This window comes from Cuculus canorus, chromosome 17 (genome assembly GCF_017976375.1).
Source record: "Cuculus canorus isolate bCucCan1 chromosome 17, bCucCan1.pri, whole genome shotgun sequence".
Taxonomy (NCBI): Eukaryota; Metazoa; Chordata; class Aves; order Cuculiformes; family Cuculidae; genus Cuculus; species Cuculus canorus.
In genome coordinates, this window is record NC_071417.1 from 11,964,147 (window position 1) to 11,979,001 (window position 14,855).

At 61.2% G+C, this 14,855-nt stretch overlaps 2 protein-coding genes across 3 annotated transcripts; one reads left to right on the plus strand and one right to left on the minus strand.

Moving 5' to 3' along the window:
• The first annotated feature begins 1,874 nt into the window (after positions 1-1,874).
• RNF215 (ring finger protein 215) lies at positions 1,875-5,838 on the plus strand. The gene is made up of 10 exons (XM_054082858.1): positions 1,875-2,093; positions 2,913-3,041; positions 3,471-3,542; positions 3,620-3,705; positions 4,388-4,442; positions 4,714-4,818; positions 4,932-5,048; positions 5,124-5,261; positions 5,456-5,558; positions 5,669-5,838. The coding sequence occupies exons 1-10, from the start codon at positions 1,875-1,877 to the stop codon at positions 5,689-5,691; spliced, it is 1,047 nt and encodes a 348-aa protein (XP_053938833.1). The 3' UTR covers positions 5,692-5,838.
• A 2,145-nt stretch (positions 5,839-7,983) lies between these two features.
• CCDC157 (coiled-coil domain containing 157) lies at positions 7,984-14,802 on the minus strand. Of its 2 annotated transcripts, XM_054082856.1 has the most exons (8): positions 14,669-14,802; positions 13,905-14,236; positions 12,953-13,124; positions 10,870-11,563; positions 10,438-10,515; positions 9,980-10,170; positions 9,728-9,895; positions 7,984-8,117 (listed from the first exon to the last, which is right to left on the minus strand). In XM_054082856.1, exons 2-8 carry the CDS (start codon positions 14,150-14,152, stop codon positions 8,103-8,105), a joined length of 1,566 nt encoding a protein of 521 aa, XP_053938831.1. In that variant the 5' UTR covers positions 14,153-14,236; positions 14,669-14,802; the 3' UTR covers positions 7,984-8,102. The 2 variants fall into 2 exon arrangements, with proteins under 2 accessions (XP_053938831.1, XP_053938832.1); XM_054082857.1 differs by lacking the exons at positions 7,984-8,117; positions 9,728-9,895; positions 9,980-10,170; ... (1 more) ...; positions 10,870-11,563; positions 12,953-13,124 and having other exon boundaries at positions 13,901-14,236.
• Positions 14,803-14,855: the final 53 nt, after the last annotated feature.

Consider the following 14,855-nt stretch of genomic DNA (forward strand, 5'->3'; position numbering starts at 1 on the left):
CATGGGTGTCCCATGAAGTCATACACATCCTGCACAGCCATCTGTGTCCCATGGCCCTATGGATGTCCCACAGAGCCATCCTTGTCGCATGGAGCTATAAGCCCCATGGAGCCCTGGATGTCCTATGGAGCCATCCATATCCCATGAACCTCTGGACACTGCACAGAACCATTCACACCCTGTTTGTGTCCCACAACACAGGTCCTATGGATAGCCTCCTCCGCACAGTAGCAGCGCCACACTCCCATTCCGAACTCTTCCCCCAAAGACCCCACCATCAGTGACCACCTTTCCTGGCCTGAGCTGGACCTGGATGGGGTTCCAGGCTGTTGTTTATGGCACAGCTGCTCCCATGACAATCTGGATGCTTTCCCGTGCGGTTAAACCGGCTCCGCTGGCGGCGGTGGACAGTGGCGCCCTGCCCACCTTGCCATTAAAACCCTTGGGGTTGCAACACTGCCGGGGATACGGGGGACACTGGGGACACACCCAGACCAGTCCCACGGCCAGCCAGCAGCCCTGGGAGCCCCAATGCCACCGCAACGAGTCCCCGTCCCCGGCGTGGCCCCTGCCAAAACCAGGTCAACGCTAGTGCCAGTGGGGCGGCTAATCTGGCAAATCCCCCCGGCGGCACACGTGCCGGGCACACGTGGCCGGAGCAGGGCTGGGATGGTGGCACCGTCAGGGCTGCCCGGGATGGGGATGGACAGGGGATGGTGGCGCCAGTTTCTGTGTGTGTGGCGCTGCGTGTACCCAGGCACCCCTGGCTGTGTCCCCATGTCCCTGTGTCTCCATGGTGCCCCCACACATCCCTGCATCCAGAGGGAAGCGGGGCCATGGGGAACCGTGTTCCCTGTTTGTCCGTGTCCCTTTCCTGATGCCGGTGCCCATCCCTGTCCCTCTCCCGGTGCCGGTCCCAGACTTGGTGCCAGTGCCTGTCCCTGTCCCTGTTCCAGTCCCACTGCGTGTCCTGGTCCCTGTCCCCTCTCCCAGTGCCTCTCGCACTCCCTGTTCTCTTCCCAGCACTCATCCCTGTTCCCACCACCATCCCCGTCCCCATCACCACCCCTGTCCCTATCCTGGTGCTTGTCACTGCCCCTGTCCTCAGCCCTTTTCCTGTCACAGTGTCCACCCCAGTCCCTGCCCTCGCCCCTGTCTTTGCCCCATTCCTCACTCCCTGTTTCTATCCCTGCTCCCTGTCCCTCCCCAGTGCCTCTCCCATTCCCTGGCTTTATCCCAGTCCTCATCTCCATCCTTGTCCCAGTGCCAGTTCCTGTCCTGATCCTGTCATTAGCTGTCCCCCTCCCTGTCCCCCTCCCTGTCCTCCTCCCTGTCCCTTTCCTGCTCCCTGTCCTCAACCCAGTCCTCATCCCTATCCCCATCCCCATCTCCATCCCTGTCCTTTCCCCAGTCCCTGTCCCAGTGCTGGTTCCTGTCCTGGTCCCAGCCCTTGTTGTCCCTGTCCTTGTCCCTTTCCCGGTGCCTCTCCCTGTCCCTGTCCCCACTGCCACCCTTGTCGCCATCCCTCATGTGGTCCCTGCTTCTGCTCTGTCCTTGTCACTGTCCTGGTGCTTCTCCCACTCCCTGTCCCTGTCCCATCCTTCTCCTGGTGCCTCTCCTGCTCCCTGTCCGCATCTGTGTCCCATTCCTTGCCCCTGTCTCTGTCCCCATCCCCTCTCCCTGTTCCATTCCCTGTCCCCATCCGCTCACCCTGTCCCCAGCAGGGGGTGCTGGGTGCGGTGCATTGGCTCCCCCGGGCCGCGAGGGGCGCTGTGGTTCCTCCAGGACTCGAGGGGCGCTGTGGTTCCTCCAGGCCGCGGGGGGGGGGGGGGCGCTGGAGGCGCTCTTGCCGCCAGGCGGTGTCGATGGTTCCGATGGCGGCGCTATCGCTGTCGTTGTCTCTGTCGCTGCTGTCGCTGTGCCGGGCCGGGCCCGCGCCCGCCGCCCGCGTGGAGGTGTCGGTGTCGGTGCCGGTGCCGGGCGCGGGCGGCGCGGCGGGGCCCGGGCGCTCCTACTCTCTGCGCGGGGCCGTGCTGGGCCGGGCGGCGCCGCGGGAGCGCGACGGGGCGGAGATCCGCGGCCGCCTACTGCTCGTGAGCCCCGCACCGGGAAGCGGGGGAAACGGGGGCTGAGGGGAACCGGGCACCGGGGCAACAGGCAACGGGGAACGGGAGCTGAGGGGAACCGGGGAACAGGGGGAACCGGGGGTTGAGGGGAACCGGGGAACAGGGGGAACCGGGGGCTGAGGGGAACCGGACACAGGGGGAACCGGGGGCTGAGGGGAACCGGACAGATCCGTGGCCGCCTGCTGCTGCTGAGCCCCGCACCGGGGAACGGGGAAGCCGGGGGAACCGGACACCAAGGCAACCGGCACCGGCAGAACTAGGGGCTTGGGGGAACTGGGGGCTGAGGAGAACCGGAGGTATCCGTGGACACGTGCTGCTTGTGAACCCCACAGCGGGGGAATGGAGGTGCTCGGCAACCAGCGGGAACCGAGCACCAGGGTAACCAGGCACCGGGGAGATCCGCGGTCGCCCGCTGCTAGTGAGACCTGCAGCAGGGGACCGGGGAAACTGGCGGAACCAGGGGCTGAGGGGAACCGGGCACCGGGGGCATCCGCTGTCGCCTGCTGGGACACGGGGGAACTGGGAGAAAGCTGCAACCGAGGGCACTGGCACCGGGGGAACCAGAGGGAGGCCAGGGACACTGGGGGACGTGGCAGGTCGTGGGGGCCACTGGGGGCAGAGGCAGTGCAGGAAAGTGCAGGCAGGGATGGGGTAGCGGAGGCCAGATCCTGTCCCCTGTGCCAGCCCAGCTGGTGTCCCCATCCCTACACGCTGCCCGGCTCACAGGGGCTTTGGGGAGCCCTGAACTCCAGGCTCTTCCCTGACTGACGCTGCCATGCCCCCCAGGTGGGAGACACAGAGCCCGAGGTGGACGCTGCCGAAAGCTGGATTGGCGTGGTGCCCGTGGGCGAGGAGCCAGCCAAGGGCCCGCGTGGTGCCAAGGAGGAGTCCTTCACCGCCGCCGTTGTCAGCAAGGTGACTCGGGGGGTTCTCTCTGCCCAGCCAGGGGCTGCTGTGGCCTTTGTTGGTCACAGCCCCACAGGGCACCTCCCAGGGTGTCTCCTCAACATATGGAGGGTCCTGGACTGTGTTTGATTATAGAATCATGGAAGGGTTTGGGTTGGAAGGGACCTCAACGCCCATCCAGTTCCACCCTGTGCTGTGGGCAGGGACACCTCCGACTGGATCAGGGTAGGGTGCTCAAAGCCCCATCCAACTTGGCCTTGCTTGGTGGTAGGGGGGTCCCGGCCCCTTTTGGGTCCCCTAGATATTTCAGTCAAGGCAAAGAGATGCTGGGTGCTGCCTGCTTCCTGCAGCAGAACTGGACCTGAATGGGAACATGGTCCCGCTGCCATCCCTGCCTGTCCTGCCCCCTGAGCTGGTGCCCTCTCTCTCTCTCTGCAGATGAAGCGAGCCCTGGTGCTGGGAGCCTCAGCCCTGCTCATTCTGGCACTGAACCAGAACGCCATCCGGGAGGTAGGACAGTCCTGCTGTTGGGGCCCCAAGCTGCGTTCATGCCTCGCTGACGGCTGTTGCTTTCCTCTCTGGTGCAGCTGGATGTTTCCCAGCTTCTTGCCAAGCCTGTGATCGTGATCCAGTCCTCAGACAACGTCACCAAGCTGCTGGGAGCGCTGCTGCGGTATGGGCTGGGGCAGCGGGAGAGGCTGGGAGAAAGCGGGAGCTCCACACTTAGTCTCTTGCCGGGTCCCTGCCTGGCTGTGACAGCCAAGGGCTCACTGGGGACCCTCTCATCGTGTTTGCTGGGCTGGTGTTGAGCTTACGCTACGCAGAGACTGGCTGGGGCTGAGACATGTGCTTCCAGGGAGGGTTTGAGTCATGCTGTGCATTCCCATGTGTCAGAAGAGGCTGACAATGCCCTCGGCCAACATGTTCAGTACCAATTAGCCAGACTAGCTGGTTATCAGCACAACACTGTCATCCCTACCACCCCTGCCAGGGTTTATCATTGCCTCCGCTGGGGACTGTCCCTGCCACCGCTCTTGCTGATGTTTATTCCCTGCTGCCTGCAGCGTTTGGGTCCCCTCGGTCCTTACACATTTTAAATCAGTGTAGTTGCTGTGGTGTTGCAGATGGGGAAACTGAGGCACAGTGCTGGGATGGAGGGACCTGTGGGAGGCCACTCAGGGCTGGGCACAGCTCGGGAGGGTGGGGTTTGGAGGTCCCTCTGCGTCCCCCTGTCGCCGTGGCCTCCTCGCCTGAAGCTCTTCATGGGCTGCAGGCCCTGTGAGGCCAAGGGTGCTCCCTGGCACTGGGATCGGCTGTGCCTGCGGGATTGACGCTCTCCTCCCCTTTCCTCACAGTGGGCTCCAGGCGACAGCAAAGATCACATACCAGGCAGTGCTGCTGGAGAACCTGGTACGTAGGTCCTGCTCCTCTCCCTCCTGGTGAGAGCCCAGGGAGGCTGTGCCCAGCCAAACTTCCCCAGGGAAGCCAAGCTGCAGGGAGCTGGATCCACAAAGGCCATTGAAGTGGCCAGTGCCTCAGTTTCCCCAGAGCCAGCTCTGTTGGAGCGGGGCAGCTTGCAGCTGCTGGCAGTTCCTCCTCCCCTTGCTGTCTGTGGGCCCCCCAGATCCGGCAGCACCACGGTCCGGTGCAGCCGTCAGCAATGCCATCTCCTGCCTTGCAGGGAGTGACCCTCACACTGTGGTCGACCTGCGGCCTCTCCCGTGGCGGCCTCTACGGGGAGTGGCAGGGGGTGATCTGCACAGGGGAGAACAGCTCCCAGGTCCAGGTATGGGCACCAGCTTTGGCTCCGCGTGGAACCGGGCTTCCTGGCGTGGGGGCAGTGGTGATGGCGGGGCCTGGAGCAGAGCGAGGTTCTCTGACTGCCCACCATCCCTGCAGAAGTACCTCCAGCAGCTGTGGAACGCCATCCTGCTCATCGCCCTGCTCCTCTGCACTGGGCTGATGGTGCAGGCCCAGCGGCAGTCGCGGCAAGACCCGTCGGAGCAGGATGCCGAGGTGCGAACATCTCCATTCTGCTCTTTGCCGGGGAGATCCACAGCCTGGGTCTGACTCTCAGTTCTGCCTTCACAGCTAGACCTGAAGCAGCACATTCGGCAGAGGCTATCAGCACTAAAAACCCGGCGGTACCATCCCGGCAAACCGCTCCGCAGCCGGGCCTGCGAGATCGACAGCTGTGCCGTCTGCTTGGACCAGTTCCACAAGAGCCAGGTAGGGACTGGAAGGACTGGAGCTGCACTGGGAGGCCTAGAGCCTGTCCTGGTCGCAGCTTGGTGCCACTCATGCTCCTGCCGTCCCTTTGCGGGCTGGGGTGTCCATGTGAGAGGGGATCTCCCGCTCCCTCAGGCAGTTGGGGGCAGAGCACCCCTGCCTGGCACCGCTCACCTCCCCGTCGCTCTCTGCAGTGGCTGCGGGTGCTGCCCTGCTCCCACGAGTTCCACCGGGACTGCGTGGATCCCTGGCTCCTCCTGCAGCAGACATGCCCGCTCTGCAAGCGCAACGTCCTGGGTGAGAGTTGCACCAGAGCCCTGTGAGCCTGTGTGTGCCGGCACGAGGGTTGCAGAGGAATCGGAGCCTCTTGGGCTCCCCACAATGCCTCTTGTCCTTGTCCCTTCCAGGAAACTGCTGCACGGAGAGCTAACCGGCCCGATGGACGGACAGACTCCAGGGACAGACCCATCGCCACTCCGGGGAGAGGGAAGGGGGCAGAGGGTGCTGGGTGAGCAGCGCTTGCTGCCGGAAGGGGGTTGGTGCTGCTGTGCCCACCACAGCGCCCGGCCCTCCGGAGAGTGAAAGATCTTGGAGCTCTCCTGCTGGGCCTGAGTAGAGGGGTGGGGGGCGCAGGGGAATAGGTGCTTGGAAAAGAAGCAGCAGGGGCACTCATGGGTGTAGCGGGGTGGGGGCACAGAGGCTGGAGGCAGGGAGAGCCCCAGCTTGGCCGCACTCCCTGCTCATAGCAATTTTTCTACGTTGTTTGGGGTTTTTTTCCCTCTAGTTTTGAGTGGGCAGGGCCCCGTGTGGGGCTGTGCCGTGTCTGAGCCTCGTGAGGCGGCCTGGCTGTGGTGCGAGCCCCTCAGCAGGGGTTGGCTGATAGATGGGCCAGAGGGTGCTGGGTGACCTGGCGCTTAGCCGCAGAGGTCAGCGGGGCAAAACGCTTTATTTATAATAACTTATTAGAAAGGATGGCACAAGTCAGCTGCAGGGACGGAACGAGTGTGCTGCAGTGGCCGGAGACTCGCCGTGAGCCCTGAACGGCTCCTGTTCCATGTGGTGGCCAAAGGCTGCAGCATTGCACATGTTTGTCTCTATTAAATACGAGCAAGGAGAGGCTGCCGTGTCCTGTGTTCCATGTGGAGGAGGGGTAGGATGGCTTCCTCTGAGCTGTGTGTTGCTGCGCGGGGGCTCAGGGCCATCCTGCGTGGGTGGCTTGGTGGTTCTCGGCCTCTTGAAGCACTCGTGGCTACCAGCAGCAGTGGGAGAGTCACTTTCCCACGCTGGGGTTATGGTTGGCAAGCTGAGGATGGCTCCAATTCCTTCTCCCCATCCAAGCTCTGCCTTCCTTTTCCAAGCAGCCATATCCCAATGGCCATTCCAGAACAGTTCCTGGCATGAGCCAACTTGGGCTGCGCCCAGGCATTGTCCAAGTGATGAGCTGTACCAGGGCCTCCAGCAGCCGCTGAGCCATGGGTGACCAAGCTCCAGCATGCGGGAATGGCCCTGGCTGCGCACACATCCCTGCGCCGAGGGCTCCTTGCCTGCATACGGTCAGGCCTCTGGCTGCCAGCTGGGGAAAGCTGCCCCCAGCGAGGCTTCTCCAGGGCCACTGTGCTGAGGGAGCAGAGAAGGAGCCGCCAGCCCATCCCTCAGTGCTGTCACCCTCGCTTGTGCCACAGCGTTTCCCAACGGAGAGGGACAACTAGGCAAGCTGCATAGACCCATTTGGGGCCACGGACTGCAGAAAACAAAGTGAAGCAACAGCCACGGTTGGTAGCTGAGCCGTGCAAAGCCACTACAGGGACTGTCACCACGGCTTCCAATCCCCACTTTGTGTGGGCTTGGCGTATTTCCTAAGGGAACGCGCCTTCGTGATACACAAACAGCAGGTAACGAGGTCCTGCGGGGCAGGGCAGGTGGCTGCTGGCTGACTCTGCATTCATCTTACCAACGTTTATTTGTGGTGCGGTGGGAGGAGAGGGTGGCTGCTCTGGCCCTGCCCCTGAGCTCAGCTGGGAGCAGGACACAGCGTCCAGCCTTGCACAAGGGCTCTGCCAAGAGTGGCTTAGGCCGCTGCGTGCCAGGATCTCGCTGCCGGGCATTGCCTGCATGTCCCACTGTCCCTGTGCTGTCCTTGCTGTCTCTGCTGCTCGGCCGCCTGCGGGTGGTGGGAGCGCTTAGAGGGGAGGAAGAGGAGGGAAGCTCCCGAGCCCCTTCCTTGGAGTTCTGACTCACCCTGCGTCCTGCCCACCGAGCTGAGACTGTAGCGGGACGAGCTGAGGGAGAGAAGAGGTGGTGAAACTTCCCCCCCACACTCACATTCACTCACAGGAGTGAGTGACCCTGATGCGCTGCCCCTGCGGATGTGCTGGAGTGAGCCTGGCTCTACTTGGCCACTCTGGCATGGAATGCATCAGGTGGGAGCACTCAGGATTGCAGGAAGGCAGGATCAGGCCCTGGGACAGCACAGGATTGCAGCCCACACCCAACTTCATCCCCTCTGGAAGCAGCTTTGTCCAGCTTAGCCCCAAGTAGGCAGGGGAGCAGCTGAATTGCAGGGAATGTTGCACAAGATGCCCCACAGCCTTTTCCGTGACGTACGCACCCAGACTACCATCCCCAGAGGATGTGGGATGGGGCTGCAGGGTGGTCCTGGGGGGATGCAGTGCCCCCCTCTCCCCGCAGCCTCGGCACAGCCTGGGCACAGCCTCACCTTCAGCACGCCCTGCTCTGCAGCCACCTTCACCTTGGTGAGCGCAGACCTGAGCTGCACATTCTCCTGCTCCAGCACACTGATCCGGATGCTATTGGCCTGTAGCTGCTTCTCCATGTCCTCAGTCAAATTCCCGGTGCCTGCAAACCAACCACAACATCCGTGCAGCAGGAGCTGGAGCTCAGCTGCTTGGAGGTGTTGGCAGCAGCATATCTGCCTCCTGAGTGGGACATCTGCCTCCTGGAAAGGGTCTGTCCCAAACAGGGAGCACTAATATGGCCTGGGAGGTGCCGGTCGGGACCCAAAACCCTACCAGCCTGGCTTCATTTCCCAGGCTGCAGGTGGGATCATAGAATCAGAGAATAGTTTGGGTTGGAAGGAACCTTAAAAATCATCCAATTCCAATATCCCACTGGCTCAGGCTGCCCAAGGCCCATCCAACCTGGCATTGAACCCCTCCAGGGATGGGGCAGCCACAGCTTCCCTGGGCAACCTGTTCCAGGGTCTCATCACTCTCACGGGGAAGAAATTCTTCCTAATGTCCAGTCTAAATCTGCCCCTCTCCAGTTTGTACCCGTTCCCCCTCATCCTATCCCCACAGCCTTTATGAACAGCCCCTCTCCAGCTTTCCTGTAGCCCCTTCAGGTACTGGAAGGTCACTATAAGATCTCCTCTGAGCCTTCTCTTCTCCAGGCTGAACAACCCCAACTCTCTCAGCCTGTCCTTGTAGGGAAGGTGCTGCAGCCCTCTGATCATCTTTGTAGCCTCCTCTGGACCCGTTCCAACAGCTCCATATCCTTCTTACATTGAGGATTCCACAACTGGACACAGTATTCCAGATGAGGTCTCACAAGAGAAGAACAGAGGGGCAGAATCGCTTCCCTCGATGAACAGCACACATGTATTAAAATGGTAGCGACTGAAGACAGCCCAGGGCTGGAACCCTTCCCGGCTTTAGTGGTGTTGTACGAGTAACGCTGCCGTGTCCGGGGCCAACAGGATCCCCTGGGAGCTCTGGGAGTTCCTAAAGCACACTGCAGGGAAGGCAGGTGCTGCTGCCTGTGCCCTTACTCTCAAACTGTGCCTCAGCGGGGATGTGGAGCTCAGGGAAGAACACCAGGAGCCTCTCCCGCTCCTTCAGCTCCTGCTCCTGCTTCTCCAGCTTGGAGACCTTTGCTTGCAGCTCCGAGACAGCCTGCTCCAGGCTGAGCTTCTCCCGCTGCAGCGTATCCAGCAGCTCCTGCACGGCACAGCAGAGGCGGTGAGGTTTGCAGACCACTCTCCCAAAGCTTGGGACAGTACAGTCTGGATGAGTCCCATGGGAGTATTCTGACCTCCAGGGAAAGCTCCCTGCCCTTCCTTAGGGATGCCCCATGGCAGCGGGAAGTGGACAGGGACAACGGGGAGGCTATAAGGTCTCAGTGTGAGCTGGAAGGAGCAGCACTGGCCATGGAGTACAGTGCGTGTCCAGGAATGGGCACAGGAGCAGCGTGTGGAGTCGCTTCCTGTGCATCCTCTCTGCTTTGGCCATGGGAAAAAACAACGGAAACTTGTCTGCACAGGGGCTGAGGGAGAGGGAACTTCCCCAAGGTGTCTTAAGGAGGAGATAGCAACATGGCAATGTGTCTCCATGGCCCTCCCGGGACAACTCTGGCCCCAGCACCCCGTTGCATGGATGCATCCCACACCCGCTGTGCCCTGGTCAACCCGCTCCTGGCAGCCCCGATGCACACTGGGGGCCGGTGCTGACCTGCTGCGATCGTAGATGCTTCCTGTGCTGCGTCTCCCTCTCCTCTAGCTGCTCCACCAGCCTGGCCTTCTCCTCCTCAGCCTCGCCCAGGCTGACCTGCAGCTCCTCGCGCTCCTGGTCCAGGCTGTCGAGCTGTTGCAGCAGGGTCCTCTGCTTGGCCTGCAGGGACTGCATGGGGCAGGCGAGGCTGTGTGGGGCAGCAGGGCACACCAGCTCTGCCCACGCCCACGGGGAGAGCAGGTCCAGCCGTACCTCCTGGTGCCTCAACATGCTCTCCACCTTGGCCTTCTCCTTGTCCAGCTGGGTAGTGGTGGCACTCAGCTCCTGGCCCAGGTTCTCCTGCTGGCTGGTGAGCAGCTGCACCTTCTCCTCCAGCTCCTGCACCCGGCTCCTGGCCACCATTGTGGTCCTTATCTCCTCCAGCAAGGATGTCTTGGTCACCTCTGGGGAGACACAGCATCTTTGGCTCCAGCTTGGCAGGAGAGGGGAAACTCTCAGATCATGGGGGACCTGGAAAGGCTGAATTCACTGTGGTGCTCGGTGATGTTCAGGCATCACAACAAAGGAGCTTCATCCTCCCACCATTCCCACCAGTGCTATCCCAACCAATTCCTGGGAATCTGGGGGTTACGTGGGTTCAAAACACTCTTGAGACTGGAGTTCGACTGGGGGAGAGATGTGCCAGCCTGGTGAGCCACAGGGATCCTTACCCAGCTCCTGCACGGCAGCCTGCTTCACAGCCAGCTCTTCCTTCATGTTGGAGAGATGCTCTTCCAGCAGAGCAGCCCCTACATCAGCACAAACTCTACTCATTCAACAGCTCCTCAAACCAACAAAAGCAAGGAGACAACAAAGAGCCACACCAAAGCATTTGTCATCCCGTGATTGTGTCCTGCTGTGTCTCAGCAGGGAGAGGACATGGGCAACCAGCTCCTGCTGTCTCGAGGACATGGGCAACCAGCTCCTGCTGTCCCACAGCAGGGAACAGCCCTGATGCCTACCAAAACCAGTGGCAAAAGCCCTGCTCATAGCAGCAGGACCAAGATTTGACCCCAAACTCCATGTGTCTGCATGGATAAGCATGACCACAGCCTCCTGCCTTTCCAGACGCCTGGGCAGGGATGCTGGGAACAGCTCCGTACCTTTCCGTAGGTCATCCTTGTCCCGCTCCAGCTTGGCTACAGCCTCTAAATACTCTTTGTTCTTTAATTCCAAGTTCTGCTGAGCTTCCTCTCTCTGCTGCACTTGAGCCTCCTTCTCCACTTGAAGCAACTGGGAAAAGTCCTCAACCTGTTTCCGGAGCTCGTCTTTCTGTTTTTCCGACTCCTCCAGCTCTGACTTCAGAGAGCTGACCTGCTGCAACAGCATCTGGAGGTGTTTGCTGATGCGGGAGAGGTCCTTGCTCTGCTCTGAGGCCCAGAAGCTCATGTCCGTTGCAGAGAGGGTCATTTTCCCTGTGGTCCTCTCCACCATCCCCTGAAACCTGCTGAGAGCCGAGGGGATGTTCTGGCTCTGGCAGACGCTGGTGATGGCTGTGCCGACCTCGCGGAGGCTGGCCTGGGCGCTGGTGCAGGTGTCACAGGGTCGCAGGGATGACCCGCTCGTCTGCGTGGAGATGCTGTGCCTGCTCCCAGCCGTGCCTGAAGAACAGCCCGAGGCATCACGGGCCGGGACACGGACACTCGGCAAAGGACACAGAGGAGTGGACTGAGCAACTTCTGCGGGAATTCTTAACTCCAAAACGTCAGGCAAGCTGTGTTTCAGGCGCGTCTCCTCAGGTTTCCCAGCCTGGCGTGAGGATTGCAGCGTGGGGATCTCCTTCCTGCAAGCCTTCTTCTGGGGAGAGAGCACAGAACAAACCCAGAGCCCAGGTTAAACCCTGTCAGCTGCAAACGATCCAAAAAGACCCCCAATACACAGGCGAGGGAACAGGACATCAGTGCAGCCACGGAGTGATGAGGACAGCGAGCACTTCGCTTGGGAGCAGTGAGGTTCCCAGGGGCTGGAGGAGGGCGGCTGCCAAGCGTTTGTGTTCCCTGTTTCCTCCAGTACAACCAAAGCACATTGATAAAACAAATTTTCTTCCCGCTCCCTAATGGGGGGCACAGGGGCATCACATTTTGACAGGTTGCCAGGCAGCTTTCCAGCCACTGCCACCCAACAGAGCCCTGGTTCCACCACAAGGAGCCTCAGCAGTGAAACCAGCTCCCCTCCTTGTGGCCATCCTTCCTCCTGCACCTCCTGCCCTGTCTCCTGGTTATGCCAAGTGAATCATTGTGAGGCTTTTCCATGAGAAGGATCATTTTGGGAAGGAAGGAAATGCAGGGGAGGGGTGTAGTGGTTTTACCACGAGTTATTGCGGTGGTTTGAGCCAGGTCGGCCCCACAAACAACGGGATCAGCAGAGGGCCAGCACGTTGGAGGGAGGACAGTGTTTGTCTAATATCCTCATCTGGATGAGAGGATCAAGTTCTCCCTCAGTCAGTTTGCGGATGACACCAAGTTGGACGGCAGTGTTGATCTGCTCGAGGGTGGGAAGGCTCTGCAGAGGGATCTGGACAGACTGGATCCGTGGGTCGAGGCCAATAGGGTAGGATTCGACAAGATAGATCATACACGTGGGTCACAACAACCCCACGCAGCGCTCCAGGCCTGGGGAATAACAGCTGGAGAGCTGCCTGGTTGAAAAGGACCTGGAGGTGCTGGTCAACAGTGGCTGAACATGAGCCAGCAGTGGCCCAGGTGGCCAAGAAGGCCAACAGCATCCTGGCTTGGATCAGCCATGAGGTGGTCAGCAGGAGCAGGGAAGGAGCTTTCCAGCCACTGCCACCCAACAGAGCCCTGGTTCCACCACAAGAAGCCTCAGCAGTGAAACCAGCTCCCCTCCTTGTGGCCATCCTTCCTTCTGCACCTCCTGCCCTGTCTCCTGGTTATGCCAAGTGAGCAGGGAAGGAAGCACCTCTGGACTCGGTGCTGGTGATGCTGCACCTCAAATCCTGAGCGGTGTTTAGAGGAGGGAAGGGATCAGGTTGGGAGGGGACAGTGAGGGACAGATGTGTCCTATCCAACACATGGATGGCCAGGAGCCACATCTAGCGCGGCCTATATGTGTCCTGGAGGAAGGCCGTGACCCCTCTACAATTTAAATCACAGAGGGTGAGGCAAAGGCCATTCCCACGACCCCTGCCCTCAGCTCGTGGGGTGTCAGGGCCCCCCGGTGTCCCACCTCGGCCAGGAGCTGCTGGTGGGAGGCCCCCAGTTTCAGCATGCTGCACCAGTACCTCCGCGCCGTCAGCCCCGCCGACATGCAGGGCCCCACCGCCCGCGCCGCTGGCACGGCTCGCTCTCTCAGCAGGTTTTCAGCGTAGACTGTGAAGCTCTGGAGCAGCAGGAGCAGCCTTCGGCAGAAACCAAACACAGCTCAGAGCAACGGAGTATTCGGAATGGGGAAAGAGCCATTTAACAGCACAGCGAGCAGGAAAGGCCAGCGCCACGGCAAGGAGGTTACCCCCATCCTCTACGAAGGAGGATGCTCCTGCAACCCCCTCCTTGGCCTGAATTCCTCTCCGCAGCAGCGTTTGGTGGGATGAAAACCCTCCTGCAGCTGCCAGGACACATGCTGCGCATGCCGCTCGCAGCCAGGCACGTCGCGGAGGCTGCGCTTGGCCTCTAGCAAACAATTTGAGGCACCCACGCTGCCAAAACGAAACTCTTAACCGTGAGAGCCAACAGCTCCGTGGGGATGGCACACATGAAACGGAGTCATATTTATCTCATCCAGATTGTAGAGGGCGCCTCTCCCTCCCAGCCGTGCGGGTGCAACTGTTTCCCGGGGTTTTGGGGGGACAATTTAAGGAGCCTGGCTCAGTCTTCCCAGGTGGCCTCAGCTCCTGGGTGGAGCAGAAGCTTTCTTTGCTCTTTGGCAGTGAGAGTTTGTGCTGGTAGCTCCAAAGAGTGCTCAGGGGAAGGTGCTGGGCTTTAAAATGCAGTGTAGAGCAGCAGAGCACGAGGCTGAGGTGTGTGTACGCTGCTCATCGTGGGCAAAATAGAATCCAGACCACTCAGCCGCATCCAGCCTGCTGGACCCCAACCATCCCCTTCCCTCTGGGGGAAGAAGCCACTCTGGCAGCCAAGCTTCTCCCAAAAAGTGTGGATCGGGGCTGGCTTTGCCTCCTTACCTGTCTACCACCAGCTCCAGCAGCACCACATGGGAGTGCTGGCTGAATTCGGGGTTGTTCTGGTCGTAGCTGTACTGCTCCAGCAGCGCTGCCAGGTCCAGCTCACATGACACTTTATCAGGGAATTTCCAGGAGGGGAAACGTGCAGTCCCAGCCCGGGAAGAGACGTCGCTGATGGCTGCCTGCAGGTCCTGCAGGTCGGCCCGCAGGCTCTGCATGCAGCCGGGATGGCCCAGGAGGTGTGCCATGGCGTGGGGCGCGGGAACAGGCCTGCGGGACACCGGCTGCTCAGGTCAGCGGGATACAACCACATCAACGGTCCTGGGATGAGGCTGGGATGGGGATGGGATGGGGTCTGTGAGGCTGGGATGGGGATGGGATGAGGTCTGTGGGGCTGGGATAGGGATGGGCTGGGGGCTGAGGGGCTGGGATGGGGATGGGATGAGGTCTGTGGGCTGGGATGGGGTCTGTGGGGCTGGGATGGGGATGGGATGGGGTCTGTGGGACTGGGACGGGGCTGGGATGGGGCTGGGATGGGGTCTGTGGAGCTGGGATGGGGATAGGATGGAGCTGGAATGGGGATGGGATGGGAATGGGATGGGGCTGGGATGCAGCCTGTGGGCTGGGCTGGGCTGAGGTCTGTGGGTCTGAGACGGAGGTGGGATGGGATAGGACGGGGATGGGATGGGGTCTGTGGGGCTGGGATGGGGCTGGAGATGGGATAGAGCGTTTTGGGTCTGGAGGTGCCGGGGTACCGGTGCTACCGGTACGAGGAGGCGCCGTGCCGGGGTCTCAGGGATGTGGAACGGCACCGCCTGTTGCCATGTCAACCGCCAAGCCGAGACGAAGGCCACGCCCCCTCGTGGAGGCCACGCCCCTTCACAGACTGCAGTCGTGGCGCCCGCGCCCACTCAATGGGAGACCACGCCCCTTATAGTTTCGTCACTGAAA

What these genes read in the sequence shown, in the direction of transcription:
- RNF215 (XM_054082858.1), top strand. Translation starts at nt 1,875, where the DNA reads ATGGCGGCGCTATCGCTGTCGTTGTCTCTGTCGCTGCTGTCGCTGTGC. An exon ending in CCGCCGCCGTTGTCAGCAAG is followed by an intron (nt 3,042 to 3,470) that starts GTGACTCGGGGG and finishes CTCTCTCTGCAG; the next exon opens with ATGAAGCGAGCCCTGGTGCT. An exon ending in AGAACAGCTCCCAGGTCCAG is followed by an intron (nt 4,819 to 4,931) that starts GTATGGGCACCA and finishes CCATCCCTGCAG; the next exon opens with AAGTACCTCCAGCAGCTGTG.
- CCDC157 (XM_054082856.1), bottom strand. Translation starts at nt 14,152, where the DNA reads ATGGCACACCTCCTGGGCCATCCCGGCTGCATGCAGAGCCTGCGGGCC. An exon ending in CAAGGATGACCTACGGAAAG is followed by an intron (nt 10,516 to 10,869) that starts GTACGGAGCTGT and finishes GTGCTGATGTAG; the next exon opens with GGGCTGCTCTGCTGGAAGAG. An exon ending in GGCTGCCGTGCAGGAGCTGG is followed by an intron (nt 10,171 to 10,437) that starts GTAAGGATCCCT and finishes GTGTCTCCCCAG; the next exon opens with AGGTGACCAAGACATCCTTG.